Source organism: Kogia breviceps, chromosome 12 (genome assembly GCF_026419965.1).
Source record: "Kogia breviceps isolate mKogBre1 chromosome 12, mKogBre1 haplotype 1, whole genome shotgun sequence".
In the NCBI taxonomy this organism is placed as follows: domain Eukaryota; kingdom Metazoa; phylum Chordata; class Mammalia; order Artiodactyla; family Physeteridae; genus Kogia; species Kogia breviceps.
The window spans coordinates 93,623,710-93,650,388 of NC_081321.1; the positions used below are offsets into that span (position 1 = coordinate 93,623,710).

Consider the following 26,679-nt stretch of genomic DNA (forward strand, 5'->3'; position numbering starts at 1 on the left):
CTAGGGCCCCTCCCACCACAGCGTCCTGCAGCCAAGTTAGTCGGCCCAGCCTGGTGGGGGTGGGTTCGTGGGGTGCAAACCGAGCAGGATCTTCCCACTTCTCCCTGAGTCAGAAAGGGATGGCTGACGTCCACCCCGGCTCACACGGCTTGTGAATAGCAAAGCTCTGACTCAAACCCACTCAAACCTCTTAGGGCCACTTCGGATCCTTCCCACTGGCTGCCAGGAAGGAGACCAGCAGGTGATGAAGTTCCTTCCAAGGGTCAGTCTCTCAGACAGGGGCACAGACACCTACACAATACACACAGACCTACCACACACACACACACACACACACAAACACACACACACACACACACACACACACACACATCCCATACACACAATACACACATGCGTACCACACACAGACACGCATCGTGCTGGTCTCCCTCTCTCTCTCTCCGTTTCCCTCTATCTCTTCTTCCCAACCTTCCATCTTCAATCAGCCTACCCCTAATGGACCATATACTTTATTAAAAATATATAGTTACAAACTCCATTGTCAACCTGGGCTGGGCCTGCAGGCCCAGAGGGACCACGGGGAGGGATGGCCCTTATCCTGCTCCTTGAGGCCCCACTTCTGCACCCAAACCCAGAACTATCCAGGGGCCGAGAGAGCTGGCTCCGAGGGTCTCAAGGGACCAGCCAGCTGGGCAGGGGAAGGTCGGGCTTGACGGGTGCGGCGTGGGAGGGGTGCGCAGAGAGGGGCGGCACCTCCTCGTCCCGCAGGTACAAATGGCAGAAGGTGGATGTGGTGCCTCCATCTCTCCATTTATGGATATTTACAAAAGAAAGTCATGAGCAACAGACCACAGTCATGCAAAAGAAACGCACACCCCTCCCACCCCCTCAAACTAACCACCGGCCCACCCCGGAACCCCAAGATGCCCACCCCCCGACGGTCCAGCCACCTTCCCCAAGGTTCTGAGAGCAAAGGGGGAAAGTCCTTGAAGGGTCGGTGGGGAAAGGGTGATGGGTCTGGGGTTCCTGAGCCGCCAGTGGGTAGGTGCTGGAGAACCCAGGCCGGCCAGACCGAGGGTATCCTGGCCCCTTCCCAGGCCTGGGTTCTGGAGTCAGTAGGAAGGGGCCTCCCAGTCTCGGAAGCCCCCAGCTCTCTCCAGAAGGTCCACGGAGCCAGGGTGAGCCTCTCTGTCCTGAGTGCGGTGGAGGTGTCCTGGCAGCCCACCCCCGGAAGAGGCCCTGGTGGGAAGCGAGAGAGGGCGGGCCTGGAGGTCAGATGGCAGACTCCCTGCGGTAGGAGATGTTGTCCAGCGGGAGGGTGGCTTGCATGCGCTCCAGATCCAGGTGGCTGCCAAACTCCAGCATCCGGATGATGCCCGCCTCCTCCTTGGAGCCTGCCTCCAGGCCCAGGCCCGCGGCCACGGCGGCAGCGGCCGCGGCCTCCTCCTCCATCTCCTCTTCCTCCTGGCTCATGAGGGCCAGCTCGTTCTCGTAGCAGAAGGCACTGGGAGGGGGCGGTGGGGCGGGCAGCACGGTGATCTTGCTCTCCTGCAGCTCCCGGGCGGAGCAGCAGGGCGTGCCGGCCACCTCATAGGTCTTGTGGAAGCGCGAGTAGTCCACCTTGTAGTGGCTCTTCTCCTCAAAGACCACGGGCTCGAAGCGGTGGCCCCAGAGGATCTCGCTGGCCAGGTAGGAGCTGCGGGCCTGGGTGGTCATGGCCGTGGCCTCCACCATGCCCTCCAGGATGACCACGATCTCAAAGTCCTCCGACTCCAGCTCCTCCTTGCCCATGCCGTAGAGCGGGCTGTCCTCGTCGATCTCGTGGACGATGATGATGGGTGACACCAGGAAGATGCGGTCCAGGCCGATGTCGTAGCCCACGTTGAGGTCCCGCTGGTCCAGCGGCAGGTACTCGCCCTCCTGGGTCATGTAGGGCTTGATGAGCTGGGCCCGCACGTGGGCCTCCACGATGTGGCTCTTGCGCAGGTTGCCCACGCGCCACATCAGGCAGAGCTTGCCGTCGCGCACCGAGATGACCGCGTGGTGGCTGAACAGCAGCGTCTGCGCCCGCTTCTTGGGCCGGGCCATCTTGGCCATGATGGTGCCGATCATGAAGGAGTCGATGACGCAGCCCACGATGGACTGGACCACCACGGCGATGACCGCCAGCGGGCACTCCTCCGTCACGCATCGGAACCCGTAGCCGATGGTTGTCTGCGTCTCCACGGAGAACAGGAAGGCACCCAGGAAGCCGTTCACGTGCATGATGCAGGGCTTGGGGGCCGCCGGGGCCGCCCCGCCGCCTCCCGCCACCGGGGCCCCCGCCACGGCCCCCGCCGGGCCGGCCTCCAGGTCACCGTGGAAGAAGGCGATGCACCAGAAGAGGAGGCCAAAAAAGAGCCAGGAGACAAGGAAGGCCGCGGAAAAGATCATCAGCATGTAGCGCCAGCGTGTGTCCACGCAGGTGGTGAAGATGTCCGCCATGTAGCGCTGCGACTTGTTGCTCAGGTTGGCGAAGTAGACGTTGCATTGGCCGTTCTTCTTGACGAAGCGGTTGCGGCGTTTCCGCCGGGGCACGTGGGCCTGCCCGTTGCGGCTGTGCCCGTGCATGTCCTGAAGCCGGCGTGGTCACCTGGGAAGACGCAGGGCCTGCGGGGGAGAAGCAGACACGTGAGACGCCGGGGAGCGAGTGGCTGCCGTGGGAGAGGCTCTCCAGGGGCCCCGGGAGTCCAGGTTCCAGGGCTGCGGGGAACCCACCCAGTGTCGCTCAGGAGGGGCAGAGCTGGACTGGGACGCGTGGCTTCCTCCACCACGTGGGCAGAATGTTAAGGTGGTTCTGACGACAGGGAGGGAGCGCCTCTGTGACCGGCCCAGCTCCGGGATCGGGGTCCGCCAGACCAGAAGCTGAGGCCGCCGGGATCCAGGTCCCAGTCCCAGCCCCTCACCCCCCCACCCAAACCTCCTGTGCCTGCTCTTCCGGGGGCTCCCTGATGCCCATCTCGGCGCCGCCGTCCCACCATTTGTCCCAGGTGCCCCGAGCAGAGGACGTTGTGAATGCTCTGGGGCCCTGCTCACCGCCCTGGGTTCAGCCTCTGCCCTTCTGGGCCTCTCGGGGGCCGGACATTCTCCTGCGCGGTCCAGTTCGGCAGCCACTGGCCACCTGTGGCTCTTACGTTTAATCAAAATTAAATACAATGTTAGCTTCAGTTCCCCGGCTGCACTCGCCACGTTTCAAGGGCCCCGTAGCCACACGTGGCTAACGGCCACCGTACCGGACAGAGCAGATACGGGACACTTCCATCGTTGTAGAAAGTTCTGCTGGGCAGTGCTGGGACCCACAGCCCAACGTCAGTTCCTGTCCTGTCCCCATACTTGTTGGGAGCAGAGGTGGGTGAAGGCTCCAATGTGGTGGTCAGGACGGAGGTAAGGGGAGCCCTGAGTTTTGGCTCCTGCATAGGCATCCCTATTTCCATATCACAGGTGAGGAAACAGCGGCTGTCTAAGGCCACACAGCTGGTAAGTGGGTCCAAGTCCAGGCGTGTCTAACTCTTCAGCCCCCAGGTGCTGTCGGTATTGCTGAGTTCGCGGTGTGAAGACCTGGGGTGCTGGAAGCAGACACACCACTACCTAGCTATGTAAACTCAGGCAACTCATTTCACCTCTCTGAGCCTCAGTTTCCTCAGCTGTAAAACGGGGATCAAAACCCTACCTCACAGGACCCGAGGAGACAGTAGGTGCTCAGTTAAAGCCAGTTGCCCTCCTGCCTTCTTTCCTGCTTCCTAGAGCAGGAGGAAGCTGGTGAGAGGCAGGATTTGCCTGTCAGCGTCCCCAGCTGTTTCGCTGGAGGCGGCCTCTCACCCTGCCGGGTGGCGGGCATACCAGTTGGGCCCACGGAGGGCACACATTCCCCTCACCCTCCCCTCCACTGGGGCTCCAGGAGAGAGATGGTGCCGCCCAGGGCCCCAGCGGATGGCAGGGCCGGGGCTGGGCCCGGGCCTGGGTTCCTAGTAACGTTTTGGCCCAGAATTATATAAGGCTGGAAGTTTCTATTTTCTGTTCTATTCTTCTTCCTGATCTAATTGTGCATCTGTGGAAATGTTTATACACTTCCCCGGTTCAGGACAACTTGGTTGCCGTGGCAACCGGTGCGCGCCAACGCTGTAATTTAGAGATCAACAGCTTCAGAGCCTGCCTCTTCCCGGGAGAAACTCCCTCTCTCAGCCCAGGGAGAGTGAGCCCTGCCCCCATCTCCTCCCTCCCCTGCGGTCACCCCACCCTGACTCTGGGTTCTCCTCCCTTCCCCGCTTAAAAGGAGCTCCCTGGATCCCACAGTCCTGGATTGAGGTCCCAGATCCACCATGTAACTTGGGCAAGTTACGTGACTGCTCTGCACCTCAGTTTCCTCATCTGGAAAATGGGACCGGTGAGACCCATCGGTCTAAAGACCTAACAGGTAATGTGGGTGTGCAGGGCTTGCCCTTAAGAGGTCATGATTTTAACTGGGCATCCCAGACCCCCTCTGCTACCTCCCCTAGAGTCCTAACAGCCAGGGCTCCAGGTGGGTAGCCCTGAGGGCATTGGGGGCCAGGGGCACCTTCTAGGCTGTAAATGGCTTGCAGGGAGGTCTTCCTTTACTAAATACATCCCTCTCTGCTTTGTCTCACCATCTTGAATGCATCCATTAGCACCACAGAAAGAACCAGAGCCCATAGGAAGGGTTTCAAGATCACTGATTTCAAGACCCTCCTTTTACATCTGAGGCCAAGGAAGCTCAGAGCTGAAATGAACTTGCTAAGGGTCCCAGAGCAGGTGTGCCAGCCCTGAGCAATCACCTCACTTCCACTCCTGGAAGGTCAAGGACGTGCTCCTGGGAAGAGGAGCTTCCTCTCTGGAGGGGGTTGGGGTAGGACTTCGGGCTAGGGAAGAGAGGGCACCAGCCCAGCCCCGGCAGGCCCTGGGCCCGCCAGCCTCAGGTTTGCAGGATAGAGGCAGAGGGGACAGAGTGTAGCAACCCGGGCCTTTGGTGGATGAGGCGGGTGAGGCCCAGAGAGGGTAAGGGCCCTGTCCAAGGCCAAACAGGAGCCCAGGGTGCTGCGAGGCCCTCGATCTCTGCCCAGAGGAACCGGTCCTGACCTTGGGGGTTCATCTGGTGCTGCAGGAGAGGGTTCTTGACGGGGCTCGCCTCACCAGCACTGCCCACTGTTTCCCATCCCTGAGTGGAAGTGACAGGAGTCTCAGCCAAGCCCCAGGACGAGGCTCTGTACGTCCCTACCCCCTACACTCACACCCTCCACTTCAACACTGCCCCCGGCCCCTGCCCTTCCATCACCCCAATTCCCCATCCCCAGCACCCACATGTGGCCCGGGCAGGGGGCGGGCACAGCTCATCTCCCGGCCCCAGGCCTCCTCTCCGGGTCACAGCAACCGTTCCCCGAACCCCTGCCCTGGGCCAGGCCCGGGGCCACCACCGCTGTGCCCGCTAGCTCGGCCGGCGCTCAGAAACATCCACTCCTGGGCCTTTGGGAAAGCTGCCCGCAAGCACAGGTGCTGTCACCAGGTCCGACACCCTCCATCACGGGCAGCCCGTGGGGGGGGCGTCCCCCTGAGGACCCTGGGCTGGTGAGGGCCCAGCCCCTCGTCCTCAGTGACCTGCCTAGATACACCACCTCCACTCCATCCATCACCACGGCCCCCGCACAGGAGCCGGAGGCTCAGCTGCCGGCACCGCGCGAGGATGGCCACAAAATGAGGAGCACAGAGCTCGGCGACTGCTCGCGGGTCACAGCCGCCAGGAGACGGCCAGCTTTTCTGCCCCTTGTTTGTCACACGGGGCTTCCTGGCGAAGGCAGGACCCAACGGGAAAGTGTGAAAGAGAAAGGAACACAGATCATGGGAGAGAGGCGACAGGCATTGATAATTGGGTACCATCCTCCTCCGAATATAGATGTTTTATTAAAAGAGAGAGAGAGAGAGAGCGAGCAAGGGAGCCCTAGCTGTTCAGGTGCCTGTACCGTGGCTACAATTAAGCGTACTTTTCTGGAAAAAGGGAGCTGGTCTAACCCGCTTGCACCGAAAGTGCCCTGTGTGCACACACTGGGGAACAGGGTTTCTATGGTGGGGGCCCGGGGGGCCGGGGGCTCTGGCTGCCTTGCTGGGCGACCTGGAACAAGCCCCTCCCCTTCCCAGCCAGGCTCTCCCTCCTTTATTCTAAGAGTGCAGCCTGCAGCATCTTTCATGGTGAACGTTCTTTCTTTTCGGGAAATAATGGGGATGGGAGATGCTGGCTGCTTTTTGAAAATGTAATGTCCTTTCTCAGCCAAGTGAAGAATCGACAATGCTGTGTAAGTTACCAACATTTTTTTGTTTTGTTTTTAATTTTGCTGTGCTGTGAACATCTGGATCCTGGAAAACTAGGGAAACTGAGGCTGAGAGCGGGGCTGTGGCACGTGAGTCAGCAGCTGGCGACGGACGCCTGAGCCTCAGGGAGAGAGTGAAGATGACCAGCAGGGCTGTCAGCTCGCTGGCACCATCTCTGTCCTGCTCCTTCCTGAGCAGTTAGGGAGGGCTGCACCCTGCCTGCCAGGGGGTCCGGAGAGGCAGGAGGACCGCCCCACACCTGTGTCCTCTTAGGTTTTCCCTCCTCGCCCACAGCTCCCTTTGCCGAAAAAAAGCCAATAAAGTGGCGGCGGCCTCAGCAGTTTCCCGCAGCCTGGGAAGGCTGTGCAGGCGAATCTCCCCACAAGCACCCCCGCCCCCCGCCACTCGTGGGAGCCACGGTGGCGTCTGCAGGTGCGCCACGCAGGCCCTCTGGCCCCGGATGGCAGCAGCAGCGTGTCCTGTGGCCCAGGCGGGCTGGCCATGCTGCACTCAGCCCCTAGACGGTGGGCGGGAGGGAGGGGGCAGGAGCGCGCTTAGGAAGTGCTTCCGCCCCTCCCGCAGGCCTTCAAGCCCCCCACTGATGTTGGGTGGGACAGCAGGGGAGGCTGAGGGACTTGCCGGAGGTCACACAGCTCAGAGTGGGGCCCAGCTGAACCCCTCATCCCTCTCGGTGGCCGCCCTCAGAGAGGGAACACTCTGGAAGTGCCAGCTCTGTGCCAGGCGCTGTCTTGGTCCCTCTTGCTGAAACATCACTACAACTCTTTGTTAATTTAACAAGTATTTATTAAGCACCTACCACAGCGACAAGCAGGGTTATTATTTCTCTTCCCAGCTGAAGAATCACAGGCTGGGGGTGGGGGTGGGGGAGTAGGGACGGGGACGGGGTCACACAGCAGATGTGGCGAAACCGGGATTCCGACTCAAGGCCTGGGTGGCTCCAGGTCCTGGCTCACCCTGGTCCCCAGCTTCTGGCCTTCCCTTCACCTCCCACGAAGCCCTGTTCAACCCGGACCCCCTCATGCCTCTCCCCAGCTCTCCAGCCTCAGCCCGAGCCCCCTCTGTTCTCTGAAGCCTTCTGCGGCTGCACTGCCAGCCGCCAGCCCTGCTTCCGCACGGCCCCTTGACCCCCACGCTGCTTCTTTTCAACTTTATGAAAATAATGTGCTGGTTAAAGCCTCACATTGGGGGCTTTACCCAACACTTTAGGCTCTCAGGCTCAGCTCTGTCAACCTCCTAGCATGTCCTCTGTGGACCTCGGTTTCCTCACCTGCAAAATGGAGATGATGCTAACGGTATCTACCTCACCTACGTAATAGAAACATCAGCTGAGGGTTCAACAGGGCATTGCAGGTAAAACGCAGTGAATGAGATGAGATGAAGAAGATGATGATGACGAAGATGACGGTGTAAGAACGCTGGCCTGGGAGACCGGAAACCTGGCTTCAAGTCCTGGCTCCAAGTCCTGGCTCCACCACTAACTGCTCCAGCCAGGGGCTCCTTCTCTCCATCTGCAAAATGGGGGACCGTAAGTGCTCTGTGGCCAGAGAGCTGGGAAGATGTAATGAAGCCAGAGCCCAGCACAGAGTCTGAAATAAGGCGGGTGATCTGGTGGGTGTCCTTGAGTCTCACGAGCCCCACGCATTCCTGAGTCCCTCTTGGGCCTGAGGGGAGGCTGCCTCGTCTACCAGAGGGCGCACCCACGGGGAAATGGGGGCGGTGTGGGGCCAGGGGGTGGGGGAAAGAGGAGATTTCCCTGGGGGAAGTGGAAGGAATTAACACCACTGCCCCATTTCCCAGCCTTGTGACAAGCACAGGGCCTGCCCCCAACCCCAGCTCTGACTGAGGCCTCTCAGGCCTGGACTGCCTGCTTTGGCGGGGAGGGTCCTTTCATCTCACACACACGGGGATTTGGAGGAGGGAAAGGACATAAGTGCAGGCAGCTGTGCTCCTCAAAGAGTAAGAGGCGGCTAAGGATGGATCTAGCCATGGGGGTGTCCTGTCCTGCCCACGGTCCTCTGCAGGCCCCTGTCCTGCTCCTCACACCCTGGGAGGTCTGACTACCTCCTCTCGATGAATCTCCAGAGCCCAAATCTTCCCTCTCCCAGGGCAGTGGCTCTGACTCTGGAGTCTCTGTACCACTTTCCAACTGTGTGACCTTGGGCAAGTTACTTAACCTCTCTGGTCCCTGTACCCCTCATCCTTAGGTGGCTCTAAGAGTATTCCTTACCTCATAAGATTATTCTGAGAGGTAAATGGGATCATGCACAGGTGCCCAGCACAGAGTAAGTGGTTGGTAAGTGGTACAAATCACTTCAGAGGCTGAACAGTCTTTCCCTCGATCCCCTCCCCTGGATTTCAGATGTCATGCCCCGGAGCCCACCTGGCACCCATCATGCGGCCCCGTCCAACTTTTCTTCCAACACCAGCACTAGGGAGCAGGTGAGTAAGGGCAGTGGCCTCAGACTCTCACAGAGCTGGGCCAGAAGTGGGCTCAGTCCCATCTGGGTCCTGCAGGATCCTTGACCTCTAAGCTTCAGCGCCTTCATTTACAAAGGAACACAGTAACGCCTACCTCGCAGGGTGGTGTCATGAGGACCGGAAGCAGATTGTCAACCGTCATAAAAGTGCAGGCCACACCGTGGGGGCTCAACAGGCTCTCTTCCTCCCCCTCACCTTCTTTTGTACCCCGAAATCCCACTGCACACGTGGCCCCTCCTCCACCGGCCAGCAGTGTGACATCGCAAAATCCACACGGAGCATTTAGGATGCACTTGCTCTGTGCGGGCACTGTTCTGAGTGCTTTACGCTGATCAATGCCTGCCATCCTCATCATGACCTCAGAGGAAGTTTCCGTTTTCATCCCTACTTTATTTATTTAAAAAATTTTTTTGGCTGCACCACGTGGCTTGCAGGATCTTAGTTCCCTGACCAGGGATTGAACCCGTGCCCCCTGCTGTGGAATTGCGAGTCCAAACCACTGGACCACCAGGGAATGCCCCATCCCTACTTTAGAACTAAGAAAAACAAGGCACAGAGAGGTTCGGCAACTTGCCGAAGGTCACACAGCTTGTAAGTAGTAGAGCCAGGATTTGGAACCAAGCAGTTTGATGCCAGAGCACATTCTTTAGACACTCTGCTCTCCTGCCTCAGAGAAACACTGTCGTATCAAAAGTTTCTTCCACTTAGTAAACATTTATCACGCCTGCCCTCCTTTGTGCCAGGTTCTGTCCAGCAGGTCCTACTGGGAAAGGAGAAACTGGGTCAGAGGGCAAGTTGGAGCCAGGAACTGGGTCCCTGATTTGAGGTCCAGCCAGAGCCTAGACACACGGGTGACTCTGGGCTCCAGAGGGCCTCTGAGCAGTGTGGGGTGGACTGGCTCATTCCTCCAGCTCTACACCGCACCTCCCCACCACTCAGCCAGCCAGTGAACAGGTGTAGAAAGCAAATTCCCCAGAATGTCCAGACGGGCCTTCCAGTCATGGCCAAATGGCAGGAGCTGGCGGCTGGAGGACGGAAGGGCCACTGCTCCAAGCTGCAGGTATGCCCTGTGCTGCACTGCTGACGCCTGGCCCCTGCCCTGATAGATGGAGGGCTCCCTGCCCCCAAAGGAGCTTCTTCTATTGGCCAGACAGTCCCACCAAAGAGGCCCCCCAGACACCTTTGCCCTCTCCCTACAGGAATTTGAAGGCAAGAGCGCATCCCCAAAGGCTTCTCTCTTCCAGAACCACCTCTGCTCCCTCACTGGTGGTGGGATTCAATCCCCCACTGCCTTGCTGTGGCTTCTAGGGACCTGCTCTGCTGCACGCTCGTTGCTCATAGGCACTCACTCGGTTACTGTTGCACACTTGCTGCGGGTCAGGCACGGGCTGTGGACTCACGCAACTTATGCATCAGTTGCGGAGAGATGCTATACACATAACAAGCATCTGCACAGGCGGCAGCCATAAGCTGTGGTGAGCTGCTTGAAGGAAAATTATGGTGTGATGTGAGAGAGAAGACAAGGGGCCGTAGTTCGATGGGGGTCCCCGAAGGACTCTTTGAGCAAATGACATTTAGACTGAGACCTGAGTAGTAGGTGGGAGCCAAGACAATCGGGAGAATTGTGTATCTGTGTGGAAGGGGGGTGTAGAACATTCCAGAAAGAGAATCTGCAGCAAGGCCAGATAGCAGGACTGAAGTGAGCAAGAGGGAGAGTCGCCCAGGATGAGGCCCCAGAGGTGAGGGGTGGGCAGGGTTTCAGAATTCATCCTCATTGCTATGGGAAAAGGGCAGGTGGTGAGGTTTTGCCTGGTTTGATCTTTTAAACTTTCATGTGACATCTTTAAGACAAATAGGAATAAGCTGTAATATAATAAACCCTTGTGTATTCACCACCAGTCTTCAAAAATAAAACATCCTCAATATGGCCCCAGTGGCACCCCTGCCCTTGTCTGGCCTCGGAGGCCTCTGCTGTCTGGTCATGGGGCACACACTAGAATGAGATGTTAGGATGCTTTGTGGGGCACAGTGGAAGCTGCAGGCCAGCGAGAGGGCTACCACTGCTGCCCAGGCGGCTGAAGGCAGTGGCTTGGAGCTGCCAGGGTGGTGGCAGCGTTGCTCAAGAGAAGTAGAGAGACTGGGGACACATTCTGAACAAAGAGCCCCCAGGTGTGGCGATGGGCTGGGTGGGGGGTTGGGAAGAGGGGTGTCAGGAATAGGTAATGGTGAGATGCTGAAAGAGGACCAGTTCCTAGTGTGCAGCGGCCTTGGAATGTCCACATCGGGAAGTCCACGGCATGTCAGCCCCCGAGATCCGGACACAGTTAGACTCATTCGATCATGTACACCTGGGTGAGGCTGGAAGTTGTCAGAGTGGATGAGATCGCCCAGGCAGGGATGCTGGCTGGGAAGAGAAGAGGGCCTCAGAGCCGGCCCCGAGCATCTCCAGCACGCGGAGGAGGACCTGCCTCAGCAGAGGGAGGCCAAGGGGCGGGGGGAGAGGAGTAGCAGGACAGCGGGGCCCCTGAAGCCAGGAGAAGAGGGAGTTTTAGCAGAGTCGCCCACTTGGCCCTGACCGGCTCGGACCACCTAGGCCAGTGGCGCCACCTCCTTTTCCCGCATTAGGATGCTCCCTCTCCTTGGCCAAAAAGGGTGAAGACTTCTCACGGGCAGAGGAAAAGGCAAGGTGCGGGGTGGGGTTGGGGGGGTGGGGCAGGGGGCAGGAACCGAGGTGACTTCAGCACAGCCCTTCAGCTGCCCTCCCGATCCCAGCTCCCCAGCCAGGGCTGGGTGTGGTCACTGCCAGCCCCTGCCCCCAGTGCCTCATCCTGGGCTTCTCAGCAGACAAGACTCCAGGAGCTGGAGCTGCTGGCCTGGGAAGAGGGTCTCCCAGAGTTTGGGGGAGTGGGGGCCGACGCCCCCTCACTCACACAGGATTCCCTGAATTCTCTGCTGGGCTCACAGGCCGAACCTAAGAAGAGGTGTGGGGAGGAGGGGGAGTGGCTCAGGGTGGGGTCAGAGCCAAGTGCCAGGGCTAATTCAGCCAAGGCCACCCGGGGCAACTTCGGAGAGCCATGCGATTGCCTGTGACGCTTGTGTGGGCTCTGGGCCTGCAGACACTCACGCACTGGAGGAGCCAGGCGCCTGGTTTGCCCGGCCCAGGCTGGAAGCAGCCCAAACACGACGGCACACCGAGAAGCCAGGAAAAAAGGAGGCGGAGCCCGGTAAGAAGCGGTGCAGGTCTTCACGATGTGTTTTTAAGCGAAAGAAGGTAACCGTGATGAACACTGAGCATAGTATCTACCATTTGTATAAAAAGGGAGAGAAAAGAAATTTATAGGTACACATGTTTGCTTTTCTGTGTTTGTCTATGGATGGAGACCCCCCAGGAAACTGGTGACACCGGCTGCCTCTGGGGAGGGGAAGCAGGTGCCTGGCGGGGGGGTGGTGGGAGGAAGAATTCTCACTGTATTCCCGTTTGTGTAATTTTAGAACCATGTGAACGTATTACCTACAAAAAAAAAAAAAAAAAAAAAAGACACATAGAAAGTTTTAAAACTAGTGTGTACCTATGCGTATTTTCTGAGAAGGGTCATAGCATTCATAAGGTCCTCAAAAGGGACTGTGATCCCAGAAAGCCTGAGAACAAACACTTCACTTTGGTACTGAGTGGCCATGGGAAAATGTCTTAACCTCTCTGAATTGCATCCATAAAAAGGGGAGGAACAACACCCACTTCATAGGCATGTTGCCAAGATGCACAGCGACAGTGGAGGGTAAGGGGTTATAAACTGTAAAATGCAAAAACCCTTTGTGAAGGGGCTGACTTACCATCCCCTCCAGTCCTCTCCGCAGCCCCCTCCAGGGCTCCTCTGAGCCCACGGACCTCCCAGCAGTTCTGACGGGAGGAGGCCGCTGGCTCACCCTTGCCTCCCTCCTCGCGTCCTCCAGGCCTGAGGGCCCCTCTGCGGGTTGCCCCCCTCCCAGCCTCTCTATTCAGAACCCATGCGGTGTCCAGGCTCAGCCGTGACTAAAAATACCACCCGGCCCCAATCGCCCTCCAGAGACAAGCAGATTTGGCTCCTGCTCCAGTGTCTGCCGGGCGTCTAAAAGGCATCACAAACCCAGCATAGCCAAGATGGAAGGATCGCCCCTCCCCTGCCTCCCCCGTCTCTGTCTGTGGCCTCCCGGGGGCGCTGCTCAGGCATCACACCTGGGCATCATCCTTCAACGCTCCCCGAACCCAAGAGTCATAATAATGGTATGATAACTAACATTTAGTGTTTACTCTGGGCCAAGCCCTGGCCACTCCTTTGACCCTCATGACACCCTGGAGGTGGGCACTGTTACTTTCATCCCCACCGGGAGCTCAGGAGCTTCCCCAAGCAGGTGAATCGCGGGATCTGGACGCGGGCCCCACACACCCAGTCCATCCAGCCTGCAGCGCCCTCCCTGCCACGAGCCACGTCATTGCCGACAACCGCACGGGGTCCTCCCTGAGCCTCCCTGCCTACGCTCCCCGTGCAGTCCGTCTCCACACGGGCCGAGGATCCACGTCACTCCTCCGCGTGGAGCTCTCGGCTTCCCACGGTGCCGTCCTGCCCTCCAGTCTCCTCTCTCCACTCCCACCCCGACCCCCGAGCCCGGACCACTCGGGCCTTTCTTCTTGTCCCTCTGGGTCTGTACATTGCCTGCCCCTTCCGGATAAAATCCTCCAAGACTCCACTGCTCACACCTTCCTACCATTCAGGTCTTGACTCAAAGGCTGCCTCCTCCAAGAGGCCCCCCAGGCATTCTCCGTCTGCGTCCTGATCGTCCTCACAGCATTTACTCAATCCAAACTGATTTCACCCACAATCTCCGCAAGTGCCGGGACCTCAGCTCTCTGCTTCACCCCTGAACCCCAGTGCCTGGCACAGCGCAGACACTTAATAAACATCCAACGACTGACAAAGAGACGAGATAATTTCAGCCTGTCATAATTCCTGTGAAGGACCTAAGCAAGGGTGATGTGACAGAACGTGACCAGGGAGGAGCTATTTTTGTCACCAGAGTTAGGGAGAACTTCTCAGTGGAGGTGGCCTCTGAGTGGAGACCAGAAGGAGATCTTCTGTGGTGCTGGAGTGGGGCAGGACGTCCAGGGCCTCGGGCCTCGGCCTCACACTCCTACGGAGCACTGGCTTCTCGGCAGGTGTCCCCAGGTGTCCTCCCAGTGGGGCGCCCAGGGTCGTAGGCCCATAAAACAAGCTCCAAGGACAGGAGGAGGCAGTGCCGGGGCAGGGCCAGCAGGAGAGGGCGCAGCAGACAGGCCTCGGAAGGGCCAGACAGCGGTAGGAACATTCCTGCTCCTCCACAGCCGTGAGGGACGGGTGCTATCAGGATGCCTACTATGCGCGGGCAAAGAGCTACGTGCTCAGCCATCATCTCTGACCATCTGCCAGCTGGCTCCTGAGGCCAGAGACTCATTCATTCATTCATTCATTCATTCATCACCCTAAAAATATGCTGAGCTGGACGGGCAGCTGACCTCCTGCCTAGTATGTGTCCAACACAGCCCAGTGCCTTCCCTTGGAGGGCACTCCATAAGTCATTGTGGAATGAATGAACACTTATTGAGCACCTGCTGTGTGCTGGGAGAAGAGAAATGAGTAAGACACCACCCGGCTTTGCTGAGCTCCGCATGTAAGTATGTGAGGAAGGAGGAAAGGATCCTCACGGCCAGAGGGCTTGGAGAGAAGGTCACCAGAAAGACAAGCGGCAAACAGAGAGCCCAAAGACAAAGAAGGGCTGGGCGGGGCAGAGAGCGGGACCTAGGCCCCAGGGGGGTGTGGTTGACCAGGAGGCTTGGGGGCCTGGAGCTAAGTGGGCTGCTGGGCAAAGGAAGGAAGGTCTGAGGACAGAATAGCAGCATCCTGCAATTCTTAGCACTTATACTCTTAGGAACCAAGCACCCTGGAAAAAAGGAATCTGGACACTCAAGCCTCTCTCAGTGTTGCCTCAAGGATTTCTATACAGGGCAGTAAATTTCAGACTTTCTGACCAAGACCCAGACTAAAGTCTTATTGTAGGACTTCCCTGGTGGTGCAGTGGTTGAGAATCCGCCTGCCAGCGCAGGGGACACAGGTTCGAGCCCTGGTCCGGGAAGATCCCACATGCCACGGAGCAACTAAACCTGTGAGCCACAACTACTGAGCCTGTGCTCTAGAGCCCGCGAGCCACAACTACTGAGCCCGTGAGCCACAACTATTGAAGCCCACGCACCTAGAGCCCGTGCTCCGCAACAAGAGAAGACACTGCAATGAGAAGCCAGCGCACTGCAACGAAGAGTAATCCCCGCTCACCGCAACCAGGGAAAGCCCGCGCACAGCAATGAAGACCCAACGCAGCCAAGAATAAATAAATAAATAAATAAATCTATATATTAAAAAAACATATTTTACTTTGCTACTCATCATACAATACAGTTTTAAGAGATGAAACAAGAGCATCACAAAATAATACCCTCATTACATACAAGTGCTTGAAATTTTCTTTTTTAAAAAATTAATTTATTTTATTTATTTTTGGCTGCATTGGGTCTTCGTTGCTGCACGTGGGCTTTTCTCTAGCTGCGGCGAGTGGGGGCTACTCTTCATTGTGGTGCGCGGGCTTATTGCTGTAGCTTCTCTTGTTGCGGAGCACGGGCTGTAGCCGCACTGGTTTCAGTAGCTGTGGCATGCAGGCTCAGTAGTTGTGGCTCACGGGCTCTAGAGCACAGGCTCAGTAATCGTGGCGCACGGGCTTAGTTGCTCCGCGGCATGTGGGATCTTCCCGGACCAGGGCTTGAAACTGTTGAGTCCTGCATTGGCAGGCGGATTCTTAACCACTGTGCCACCACGAAAGCCCGAAACTTTCTTTTTTATTTCATTAAAAAAAAAAAAAAAAAGCATAAGTAGTGGACTCAACTAACTCAATTTCACAACCACTAATGGGTCAGGACCTGCATGCAATTTGAAGAGCACTGACTTTCGGGGTGCTTAGGAGCTGTGAATGAGTTGAGATGGGATCTAGGGCTTATCTTGAAGCTGCAACTGACCATTCTTGGAGCATAGGCTTTGGGGACACACAACTGTGGGGAGAGTTGTTGGAAGTCAAGGGGGAATATTTGGAACAGTCTGTTAGACCCTTAGGGTCACAGGACCTCTGCACTGCGGTCCAAACAACAGGGACTCTGGGTTCTGGGTCCAATCCCTTCCCTGGCCCTGTATTAGACCCCGCTGCTATCCCCCTAACAGATGCCATTCAGCAGTTGCTTGCCCACCTCCCATGACAGGGAGCTCACCCCCTCCTCAGGCAGCTCCCCAGAGTGTGGGGAGTGAGGCTAATGCAGCTGGTGACTGTAAGTCCTTCCCATGGCTGCCTGTGTGTTCTCTCTGTCCCCTGGCCTGTCATCTCAGGGACCCAGGCCAGCTCCAGCACGAGGCCATGGCCTGCTCTCTGCCCCACTCGGTTCCCTCTCCTCCCTGTGGCCCGGCTCCTGCCCCATGGCTGGGCATGGCCCTGGAGCCCAGCCAGAGAGAGGCTCTTTCCAAGGTCCTGTGGCCTCAGGACCTGCAGCTGCACAGCCTGGCGCTGGTGCCCGGCCAGGCCTGCCCCCACCCAAGCAGGTCTGGAGGGCTCAGCACAGAGGTCAGGTGCTGACAACACAGCCAGAGGAGTAGTGTCTGAAGGTGATGACCGGGGACCTGGAAGTCTGCCAAGAGTGGCCACTGAGGGGTCAGGGCACACGGAAGCTCATGTCTACAACAGGCCATGTTATACTCCCAGGCTCAGGAGATCTTCCCAGCAACCCACAGACGCAGAGGCACAAGCCCGCCCTATGGGCCAGGCTCAGAGAGGTGAAAAGGCTGCCTAAGGTCACACAGCCAACTCAGGAGTAGAGCTGGACTTGAACCCAGATTTTCTGTTTCTCATCCACAGGTCTCAGCAGGGACTACCGAGGCCAGAGGGAAGCAGCCTTGGGGGAACAGGCTAGATTCCTCAGACCCCAGAGTGCAGAGCCAAGGCCAAAGTGGGAGGCAGGTATCAATTAGCAGAACCCTCTAGACACAAGTGGGCTGCCCCGGGAGATGGTGGGCTCCCCCTCAAAAGGGTGTGGGGGGCTCTGATGCCCATGTGTCAGAGTGACTGCAGCCCCGACTGCCCCCGGTTCACGTCACCCACAGCCAGGGCCCCTCTAGCTCTGTGCCTGCCACCTCCCCTGCATGGCCTCACGGGGTTCTCCCATTGCTGACCCCTATTCCATCTGTCCCCAGGCCGAGTGGCACCTTAACTCTTCGGGGGTGGGGGAGGGGCGGCGGGCTAGACTCCTCAGGCCTACAGTGGGAGACGGGAGGCTCCTTCAGGGAGTTTGGGGTGGGGGTCGGAGAGGAGCTGCAGGGTGGTGGTGGGGAAAAGACCTCGCTGGGGTGTCCCAGAGGCCAGTAAAACTTGGTGCCAATTCTGCCACCAAGGCGAGGTGGGGCAAACTCCCCTCCCGAGGCCCCAATCTCCCCATCAGTAAAATGGGATCAGCCCCTCACCGTGCATGTACCCCCTCCTCCCCGGCCTAGCTGAGGTCCCCTCCCATCCTTGCTGCCCAGGTGGAGCTGGGATGGGCTCTGAGAACAGGTGGGGCAGCAAAAGGAAGAAGCCAGGCACTTCCCCCCACCCTCGCCACAGGTAGCCCCTGTTTCACAGAGGAGCAAAGCGAGGTTCCCAGGGGGACGGTGACCTGGTTAATGGCACTCGGGATAAGTGAGTGATCCAATCCCAGGCCCGCCTTCCTCGCTCAGCTGCACCCACCGTGACAAGGGGCTGCTGCCCCTGCCCCTCTCTCTAACCTAGGGCTTTTCCCAGGAGATCAGCTCATCCCCTGCATAGATACAAGGAACGTCTGAGGGAGACAGAGGTGTCGGCAGCCCTGGGAGAGGGGACGCAAAGGAATCAGAAGGAGCCCTGAGCTCTGGTCCAGCCCCAGCTCTGTCACCATCACTGTGTGGCCTTGGGCAAATCACTGTGGTCTCTGGGCTCCATCGCTCCATCTCCCAGCGGAGTGCTAGAGAAAAAGCAGACGCAGGGGCAGACCAGCACTGCAGGGTAAAGGTGGGGAGAGTGGCCTCCCTCATCTGAGACCAGGGGCTGTTTCTGCGCACCTGCACCCACGCCCCACCGCATCTCCCCCCTGCCCTTCTGAAGCCCCCCACCGCCCCCCACCCAGGCCCACCCAAGCAGGCCTAGACCCAAGCTGCCGGCTGACAGGTCACCATGGCAACGCCAACTCCCTACACAGCACCAGCTGGGGTCTGGACCACCACGGACCACCTTCCTTGGTGGCCTCTCTCCTTGACCTGCCAGTGCTCCTCGTGGGCACCTCCCCCTGATTATAGGCCACATGTTCTGGCATCTGGCAGTCAACGACTGACCAGGTAGCCACAGGCAGGAGTGGGGGAACTGGCGCAGGGAGAGGAAGGGGATCCCCAGGCTGGACGGGATGCTCCCTCCCTGCCTCAGAGGCCAAATGGAGGGTCGCAGAATGGCTAGAACTGGGACTGGGTGCATTCCCAGCGGGACAAACAACAGGTGGATCTTTCTACCTGTTGGACCCGGGGCAAACTCTTGCTTCTCATTGAGCCTCAGTTTTCTCACCTGAAAAGTGGGAGTGATGGCCTTCAGAGGGTGGCGGGGAGGTTTAAGTGAGATCATGAATATAAAGTCCAGCGTAGAGCCTGGTACATTGGACCTTGTCCCCTTCCTGCAGCTGGACCTCTGGGAAAACCTTTGTCACCCCAGAGGCCAAGCAATAGCACCATCTATCCGAGCAGCTCGCGCGTATGAGATGTGAGTGAGTGGATGCGAGTGTGTGCAAGTGTGTGAGAGAAAGCATGTGTGATAGTGGGCCAGAGAGTGTGCGAGTCAGAGGGCGTGTGTGTGCTGGGAGGAGGTGAGGCAGGGAGATGCATGCGCCGGGGGCCACCGGGGCTGCACCCCACCATTCCTCCCACCCATTTGCCTGGCCCGTGTGTCCTGAAAAGGAACAGGGGTCTTAGAACCAGCTGAAACCCATCAGTTCAAATTGAGTCCAGTCACTTTCCATTTGTGTTCAGCTGGTCCCTCCCCCTCACTGAACCTCAGTTTCCCCTTCTGTGAACAGAGGGACCCACCGATGCCCCAAGTCAGGTTCGACACAGGGACCAGACGGCGGGCCGCAGGGGCAGAACTGGCCCCAGCCTTTGGGAATGGGGGGCTGAGACCTGGAGCAAGCTGGAGCGTGAGCTCCCCCGTCCCCCGGCTGCACCCCACCCACCACCCCGTCAGGCCCGTGTGCGCGCCTGCAGGAGCGCGCATGTGTGACTCAAGGTCTATTCATAGCTGAGCTCCACCAGCTGCAGCGTCACAAGCAGAGGGGCCTCAGCCCATATTATTATTTCAATTACCATCTGAATTAAAAGTTTGAGCAGCGATCAGCCCACGTAGCAAGGAGAAGAGGGAGCAGGAGAAAAATCAAGATGAAAAGGAGAAGAAGGGCTGTGCTCGGAGATCCCCCCGCACCCCAAGGAGGACTGAGTCGCTGAGGAGGCTTAAAGGTTATGCCAGCCCCCAGGATTCCTGCCCCCCCTTCTCCCAGGGCCCAGGGTCCTCATGGGAATGGGAGGAGCACTTTGAGAGACAGCCCAACGGCAGCTACTTTGCAGAAATAGATCATTTAGTCCAGATTCTCGACCATGCGGATGGGCGTACTAAGCTCAGAGAGGGTGAGGAACTGACCTAAGGTCACACAGGGAGCCACACCCAAGGCTGCTGGCTCCAAGACCCTCTCTTGCCAGACAGGTCCCATCTACAGTTTCTCCTGACCTCACAGGCTGTATGACACTGACATCTGTGGATGGCCCTGGGGCAGGACCAGGGAGGACAGAGGTGGACCTGCTATCCCTGCTGGTTTCTCTTCCTGCTCCCTTCTCCCTGTTCCCAAGGCTGGCTCCCTTACCCACAGCCCTAGCCTAGAGCCAGCACTCTCAGCCCTCTGCCAAACCACCCAGCAGTCTGCACCCCCAGTCCCAGACCTCACTCCACCATCAGCCCAAAGGCCCCTCCTTGCCCACCGGTGCAGGGGACAGAGCCCTGGCTCATATCTAACTCTCTAGTCGGCTTTGGGCAGGCCATTCTTTGCCTCTGAGCCTCAGTCTTCCCCTTTGTAAAATGAGCTCTCCCCTCGGGCGCGTGTCTATGTCTATGTCTTCGGAACACAGCCCTCATGGGATCTCTGAGGGGGTGTCATGCTCTGGGGCGACGCACCACCTCCTTCCAAGCCCCAGCCCAGGGGAGGGACGGCGTTTTCCACTCTTTCTTCAAGGAAGTCCCAGGGGCAGCCCCAGAGAATCAGACCGGCTCCGACTCAGACCCAGGCTCCTCCACTTCCCTGCTGTGCAACCTTGGACAAATCACAGACTCTCTGAGCCCTGGCTCCCCCATCTATAACACGGGGACCTCAATTTTACATTGTGGGGTTGCTGGGAGGCTTAAATGAGAAGGAATTTACAAAAGCTCCTAGCCCAATGCCTGGCACGACAACGTGAGTTTCCTTACTGGGAAGTCGGTAAGTGATGGGTGCTGCTTCCCAGCTCCTCCTGGGGGTATCAAAGACTCTTGAGATTTTGAAGGTGGGGACGTTATTCAACCTCACCCATAAAGCCGGAGTCACCAGGTCAGATCGCTGGCAGGTACTCAGTTGGTTCTGCTTGAATAGCTCCGGGAATAAGGAGCTCACTATTTCACAAAACATCCACAGATGCACCTCCAGCTCTGGGAATCTTCTAGAAGGGGCCATAATCTTCCATCTTAACCCCAAATCCAGACTGTCCCTGACTGGGACTGCCTGAAACTGGCTTGAAAATGAGCCTGAAAGAGAGCTCTTCAAATAGACCAGGTGAGGGATGGGAATAATGGCCGGGGATGGTGAGGACGGGGCAGCCGGGGAGCAGGAAGGGAACAGGGAGGGGGCCAAAGGGAGAACTGGGCCCTCAAAGCTCCCGGGTCCTGTCTGGGCTGGCCAGTCTTCCACAGGAGGTGTGTGTATCTGCCTGTCTCTCTGTCTACTTCCAGGCAGGGCTGGGAGCCAGGAGCCCTGGGTTCAGGCCCCAGCTCTGCTTCTTCCACCCCCAAACCATCAGTGTGACCTTGGCGGGGGGCGTCCACTTCCCTCCCTGGGCTTCGGTTTCCACTTTTGTAAAACAAGGGCATCAGACCAGTGATTTAAGTGCCAAGCCTTCTGTCGGAACTGAAACACTCTCCTGCCAATGGCTGTGTCAGCCTGCCCCCCACCTCCAGCCCAGCGTGCCGGGAGCCGTGGGGCCCCGGAGTGTCCGGTTTCATGCCAGAGACCCTGTCTCTTCCCCCGTCCCCCTCTTTCGTGTCTAGTACCTCTTTCACATCTAGGGCTTTGGAGGGTTCTATCACCCCATTTTACAGGTGAGGAGACGGAGGCATAAGGAGGTAAAGTCACTTGCTCAAGGTCACAGAGAGCCATTCAAAATTCAGGACTCCTCCTCTGTGCCCAGCAGAGCAGCAGGACTCAAGGGCATCTTTTTTCAGGAGAGTCATCAGGATCCTGGATGGCCAACAGTTCTCGATACAGATGTGGACTCTGCACGGGGGGAGGGGGAGGGGGCTGCCCAAGGTCATACAGCAGAGCAATGACAGATTGGAGTCCTGAACCCAGGCTCCCTGTCTCCCAGGCCTCACCTAGCCAGGGGGACAGCAACATGGCCTGACCTCCTGCCCTGCCCTGGGATCTCCAAGATTAGAGCCCTTGTTCTGCCTCGAGGCCCTGCCTGGCTGCTCCCGGAAGCCCCCAACACCTGGGACTGAGGAGGAAGAGTGATCAGGAAGACAGGAAAGAAAGTTGAGGGTTGGCCGCTTGCCCCCCGGCCCTCTGTCCCTCCCTCTCCTTCTCTCCTCGTGCAAGGGGAGCGGCGGTGATGTAATGCACTCGGCTTTGGTCCCGATGCCAATCTCAGAAGAGAGACGACAGATTGCGTGAGCCAAATTTGGCATCCTAGGGGGAGAGGCATGAAAAGTGGAGATGTGGAGGAGAGGAGCGAGGAGCCTGGGGAGGCGCAGGCGAAGGCCCCCTGCCCAGCAGACCCCGAAATGCCTCCCTCCTTCGACGCCGGCCCCCGCATCCTCCCTAGCCCACCTGGCCTCGGGGCCTCCCCTCCTCACTCTGAGAGGCCCACCTGGCTGCTCTGGGACCCTCCAGGCCTGGTGCTGCCAGCCCTGTCCCCCCCCCCCCCAACACACCGCTCCAGCTCCATTTCCCACCGCCGCGAGTCTCCTGGTTACCATGTTGCTGGTTGTCATGTCGCTTACATGTCCTCGTGACTCAGTGGTCCCCGCAGAGGGGCCCCCTCCTCCTCACACCCCCCTCAGCACACGCCCCCGCCTCCCCCAGATCCACATTAAGAACCAGCCCACCCGGTAAGCCTACACTGTTCCTCCTCCCCTTCCCTCTTAGATCCTAAGCTAAGAAATTTTTTCACGGCATCTCCTGAAGCTACTTTATTCTCTGCTCCGCAAACATCTGTTAAGAACCTACTATGCTCCAGGCTTGTGTCAGCTGCTTCCAGAGACCTGACATGGTCTGTAAATCACTTGGCAACCCAATGAAGTCAGTACCATCATCCCCACTCTCCAGCTGAAGAAACTGAGGCTCGGAGAGGTCAGGCCAGCTGCCCAAGGTCACCCAGCAGAAATTCAAGGCCAGCTTTGTCTGCTCCCAGTCCCCCCGACACTTTTTATGGGAGAGGAGCTTCTCTTTCAAGGGTAATCCAAAGGTTCCTGAGGAATAGCTCCCAAGCCCCAGCTACCCCCCTCTAATAATGGGTACTCCCTTTCCCGGTCAGCCTTATTTCAGGCCATGGTCCCCTCTCCTCATTAGCTGTTCATCTTTCCAGAGGTAAAATGAGTCCTTACTCCCATGTGTTCAGCGCTCCCCCAGCCTGAACAGCCCTCAGCTCATATGAGCCCAGGCGCCCCCTCCTCCCCTTGGAGGTCAGTGGGACAGGGAATAGTGTCCTCATTCCACAGATATGGAAGTTGAGGGTCAGGGAGGAGAGTGACTTGTGCACCGTGCTGGTTCCTCAGCTAGCTGAGCTGATTTCTAGAAGCCTAAATGGAGGATATACAAGGCCCACTGCCCAGTGTGGAAAACCCCAGAAAGAGCCCATCCTCCCAGTGGAGAACAGAGTAGAATATTCTAGGTTCAGCCCTCCAGACTCCCATTTGGCTATGGGTCAGCTCAACGGCCAACAGCCTTTGCTCCTGCCATGTTGCACCTCAGCCCTTATCCCACCACCATCTTTGACATTTTGTTCCCCTCATCCCAGGCCAAGCCAGGACCACCATTTGGCTCTCAGGCCCCCCAAATCCTGCCAACAGCTCCAAAAAGCCCCCAAACCCTGGAGGTCACAAGACTGGATGTGAGGGAGAAGCAGAACAGACATTTTACACACACACACACACACACACACACACACACACACAAACACACACACACACGGGTCTGGCTCCTCTCTGGGCCTTGCATGCGTGGCTCTTAGGCCTCCCTCCCTCAGCGCCCCGTTCCCTCAACCTGCTTCTTGACATCCTACTTCGCTTGAGGCCCTCACCTGCCAACTCAGCCAGGCCACCCTCCACCTGTCTCTCCCCCTCCCCCACCCTCTCCCCATCCCAGAGCCTAGGCTCTGGGGGCAAAAGTGTCATGTAGATGCTGGTCGGGGGACACTGAGCACGGCACGGTTGCAGGGAACTTTCCCTACTCCAGGGCTCATTCAGACCTCTCTTTCCCTGGGGTTCTCCGTCTGGGGAGGGAAAAGCAGTCTTGCCTCTCTCCACAGCCTGTTTCCACCACTGTGAAATGTGAACTGCCTTCTTTTCTGGATACCTGTCCAGCAACCCTAGGGTCTTGGGGTCCAAAGTAGCTCAAAACATGAGCTCAAAACATGAGAAGTGGGATTTTGTTTTCAGGGCCATTTGCACACAGGCTGCAGTTGGGGAGGTGAAAAGGAGACACAAGTCACCTGCCTTGAAACTCCTCCAACCCAGTGTGACAGCTGGGGGTGGGTAGAGGCAGGGAACGGTCATGGCCGGGGCAGAAGGTCAAGGCCCCTTTCACTCACCTCTACCCCCCTTCCTGGCAGAAACCCAGATCTCAACGCTCCCGACAACGGACAGATGACAGAGCTCACCAGGTCCCGGGGAGTCGCCTGACCGCGCTGAACGCACGCCTGGCCGCGGGAACCCGGGTCAGGGATAAGGTGCTGAGCGGGCGGGGACCGAGCCGCCAGGCCCTGGGACACACAGACACGCACGCGGCCGGACAGACGGACGGACAGCGCCAGCGGCGAGCGCGGGCCCGGCTTACCGCGGGGCGCAGGGTCCGACGAGTCTCCGGGAGGCGGCGTGCGGGCGCTACATCCCAGGCGCAGTCGGGCGGGCGGCGTCCCGGGCGGGGAGAAGGGTGTCCCGGCGCCCCCTCCCCGCGAACTCGGCGGGCCGGCCCCGCCCCCCCTCCCCGGCTGCCTGTGGGTCTGTCCGTCGGTCCCCGGGTCTCGCGGTCTCCGGGCCGTCCCGCGCCGCTCCCTGCGGGCCGCCCAACTTTCAGCTCTGCCCCGCGCCGCGCCCTCGGCGCCGCCTCGGCTTCAGCATCGTCGGGCCCCGGGCCGGGGCTCAGAGCGCGGGGGTCCGGGGACCCATGGCGCTGGCGCCCCCCGCCCCCGCCGCAGGCGCCTTCCCTCCGCCGCCCCCACTGTTCTCTCGCTGTCACTCCGCGCTGTCCCCCGCCCTGCGCTCCGCTCCCTGCCCCGCTGCGCTCGCCTCTGGCCCCGAGACCCCCGCGGCCGGCCAGCCCCGGCTCTGCCGCCACCTCCCCCGCCGCGCCCTCGGCTCTCTGTTCCTCCCGGTCTCTCCTGCCCCCCTCGGTCTCTTGGTCTCTCCCTGCGGGTCCCTGTCTTCGTCTCCGTCGCCTTCCCAGTCTGTCCCCTGCCTTCCTCTGCCCCTGCCCTGTCTCTCCCCTGCGCGTCTCTGTCTCTCTCTCTCTCCTTCCCACTCTCGGTGCGGCCCCCGCAGTCTCGGACCCAGGCCCCCGCCTCTGCCGCGTCCCCGGCTTGCCCGGGAGCCCGAGCTCCCGCCGCCCGCGGCGCGCCGAGAACTCCCAACTCGCGGCACGCCGCCCGGCTTTGCGAGACTTTCGCCCCTCCTCACACGTGACCCGCGCCCCACTGCGGAGGCCGCGCGCCCCCACCCCCAGCCCCGGAGCCCCGGGCGGCCCGCGGGACCCGGCCCTGCCCCTTCTCCTCAGCCTAGCCGGGCATGACACCCCCTCCCACCCGCCGGCCGCGCGGGCTGAGCACGGGCTGGGGGCCGCGTGGTCCGCTCCTGCCCGAGATCCTGCCCGGGTTTTCCTCCTCCCTCCAGGAGCACTCCTCCCAGAACCCATTCCGAGGATGCGCTCCCGGGTTTTCTCGCCCCCCAGGGGCAGGTGGAGAGGGTTCCTCCGTGCTGGGAAGGGAGTGGGTGGGAGAGGGTCAGTGCCGGCTTCGGTAGCGCCGGGCCACTCCCCTCTATGGTCCCCTTCCCCTCCTGAAGAACGGGCAGTTAAGGACCCTGCACACCCCGCTCCGGGAGACGGAGGTGTGGCCCTCCGACGGAGGAATGACCCTCACAATCAGCTAGGTAGCACCGCCCCGTTTTACAGACTGGGAGACTGAGTACCAGAGAGGGTCACAGGCTTGCCCAAGGTCACCCAGAGGTGGCAGAGGCGGCTCAAACCCCAGTCTCTCTCTGCGTCCCCATTACCCCGAAGTATCTTTATAAGGGGGGATCGCGCCCTTTTCTTTCTGGCCCTGAGCGCGCTCAGGTCTGGGCCCACACTCTGGACTGCAGGGAGAGGACCCCAGCGCCTCAGCCCCTGGTGAGCCAGCCACTTCCGTGGCCATCCTGGCACCTCACTCCAACCCTCCGAGGACGCAGGAGGTTGGAGGATGCAGGGTAGGAGGATGAGAGAATGCCTGCAGTTAGACAGCCAGAAGGACTTACCTGGGAGCCTGGCCATCTCTGACTGGCCCTAGTTAAGAGAGGGAGACTGAGGCATCCCAAAGTTGGACTGAGAATTTATTGAATATAAAACCTCCCCCTGCTCTGCCTTCAAGCTGATCCTCTGAAGTTGCATCAGGCACAGGAACCACAGCACATGAACCACCATGACGGTGTCCAATCCCCGCAGACCCCCCTCACCTGAAAGGATCCAGTCCCAACTCCTCGGCGTGATGTACAGTCAGGCCCCACCTTACCCCACACCCCATGTACCCACACATACATCCTGATTCCTATAGATTCCAGAACACACCAGCTGCTTCCACACCTCTCTGCCTTTGCACGTGCTGTTCTTCCTGCCTGAAATGCCCTTCCTCCTTCTCTGCTCTGAGAATTCCTGCTGTTTCCAGGTCCAGCCTCCACGCCACCTCTCCTAGGAAGCCCTCCTGCTGCCCTCACCTACTCAATCACTCATCCAGCACCGGGCACAAGTTTGGTTCTTGTTAAGTAAGCTTGGGAGTCAGGCCAACGTGGGCTCAACAGCACATGGAGCTTCATGACCTTGAGCAAATTTTCTATTTAACCTGTCTATAAAATGAGGAGCCTCACTGTCCCTCGCCTCACAGGTGCAGATCAAGTGAGGTGGATGCACAAGAAATGCACAGCTCATAGTCGGTGCTCAATAAATGTGACCATCCCTTCTTGGTCCTC

At 59.0% G+C, this 26,679-nt stretch overlaps 1 protein-coding gene across 1 annotated transcript; it reads right to left on the reverse strand.

Moving 5' to 3' along the window:
* Window positions 1-496: 496 nt before the first annotated feature.
* On the reverse strand, window positions 497-24,695 carry KCNJ4 (potassium inwardly rectifying channel subfamily J member 4). Its single transcript, XM_059081858.2, has 2 exons — window positions 24,299-24,695; window positions 497-2,652 (listed from the first exon to the last, which is right to left on the reverse strand). Exon 2 carries the CDS (start codon window positions 2,611-2,613, stop codon window positions 1,276-1,278), a length of 1,338 nt encoding a protein of 445 aa, XP_058937841.1. The 5' UTR covers window positions 2,614-2,652; window positions 24,299-24,695; the 3' UTR covers window positions 497-1,275.
* Window positions 24,696-26,679: the final 1,984 nt, after the last annotated feature.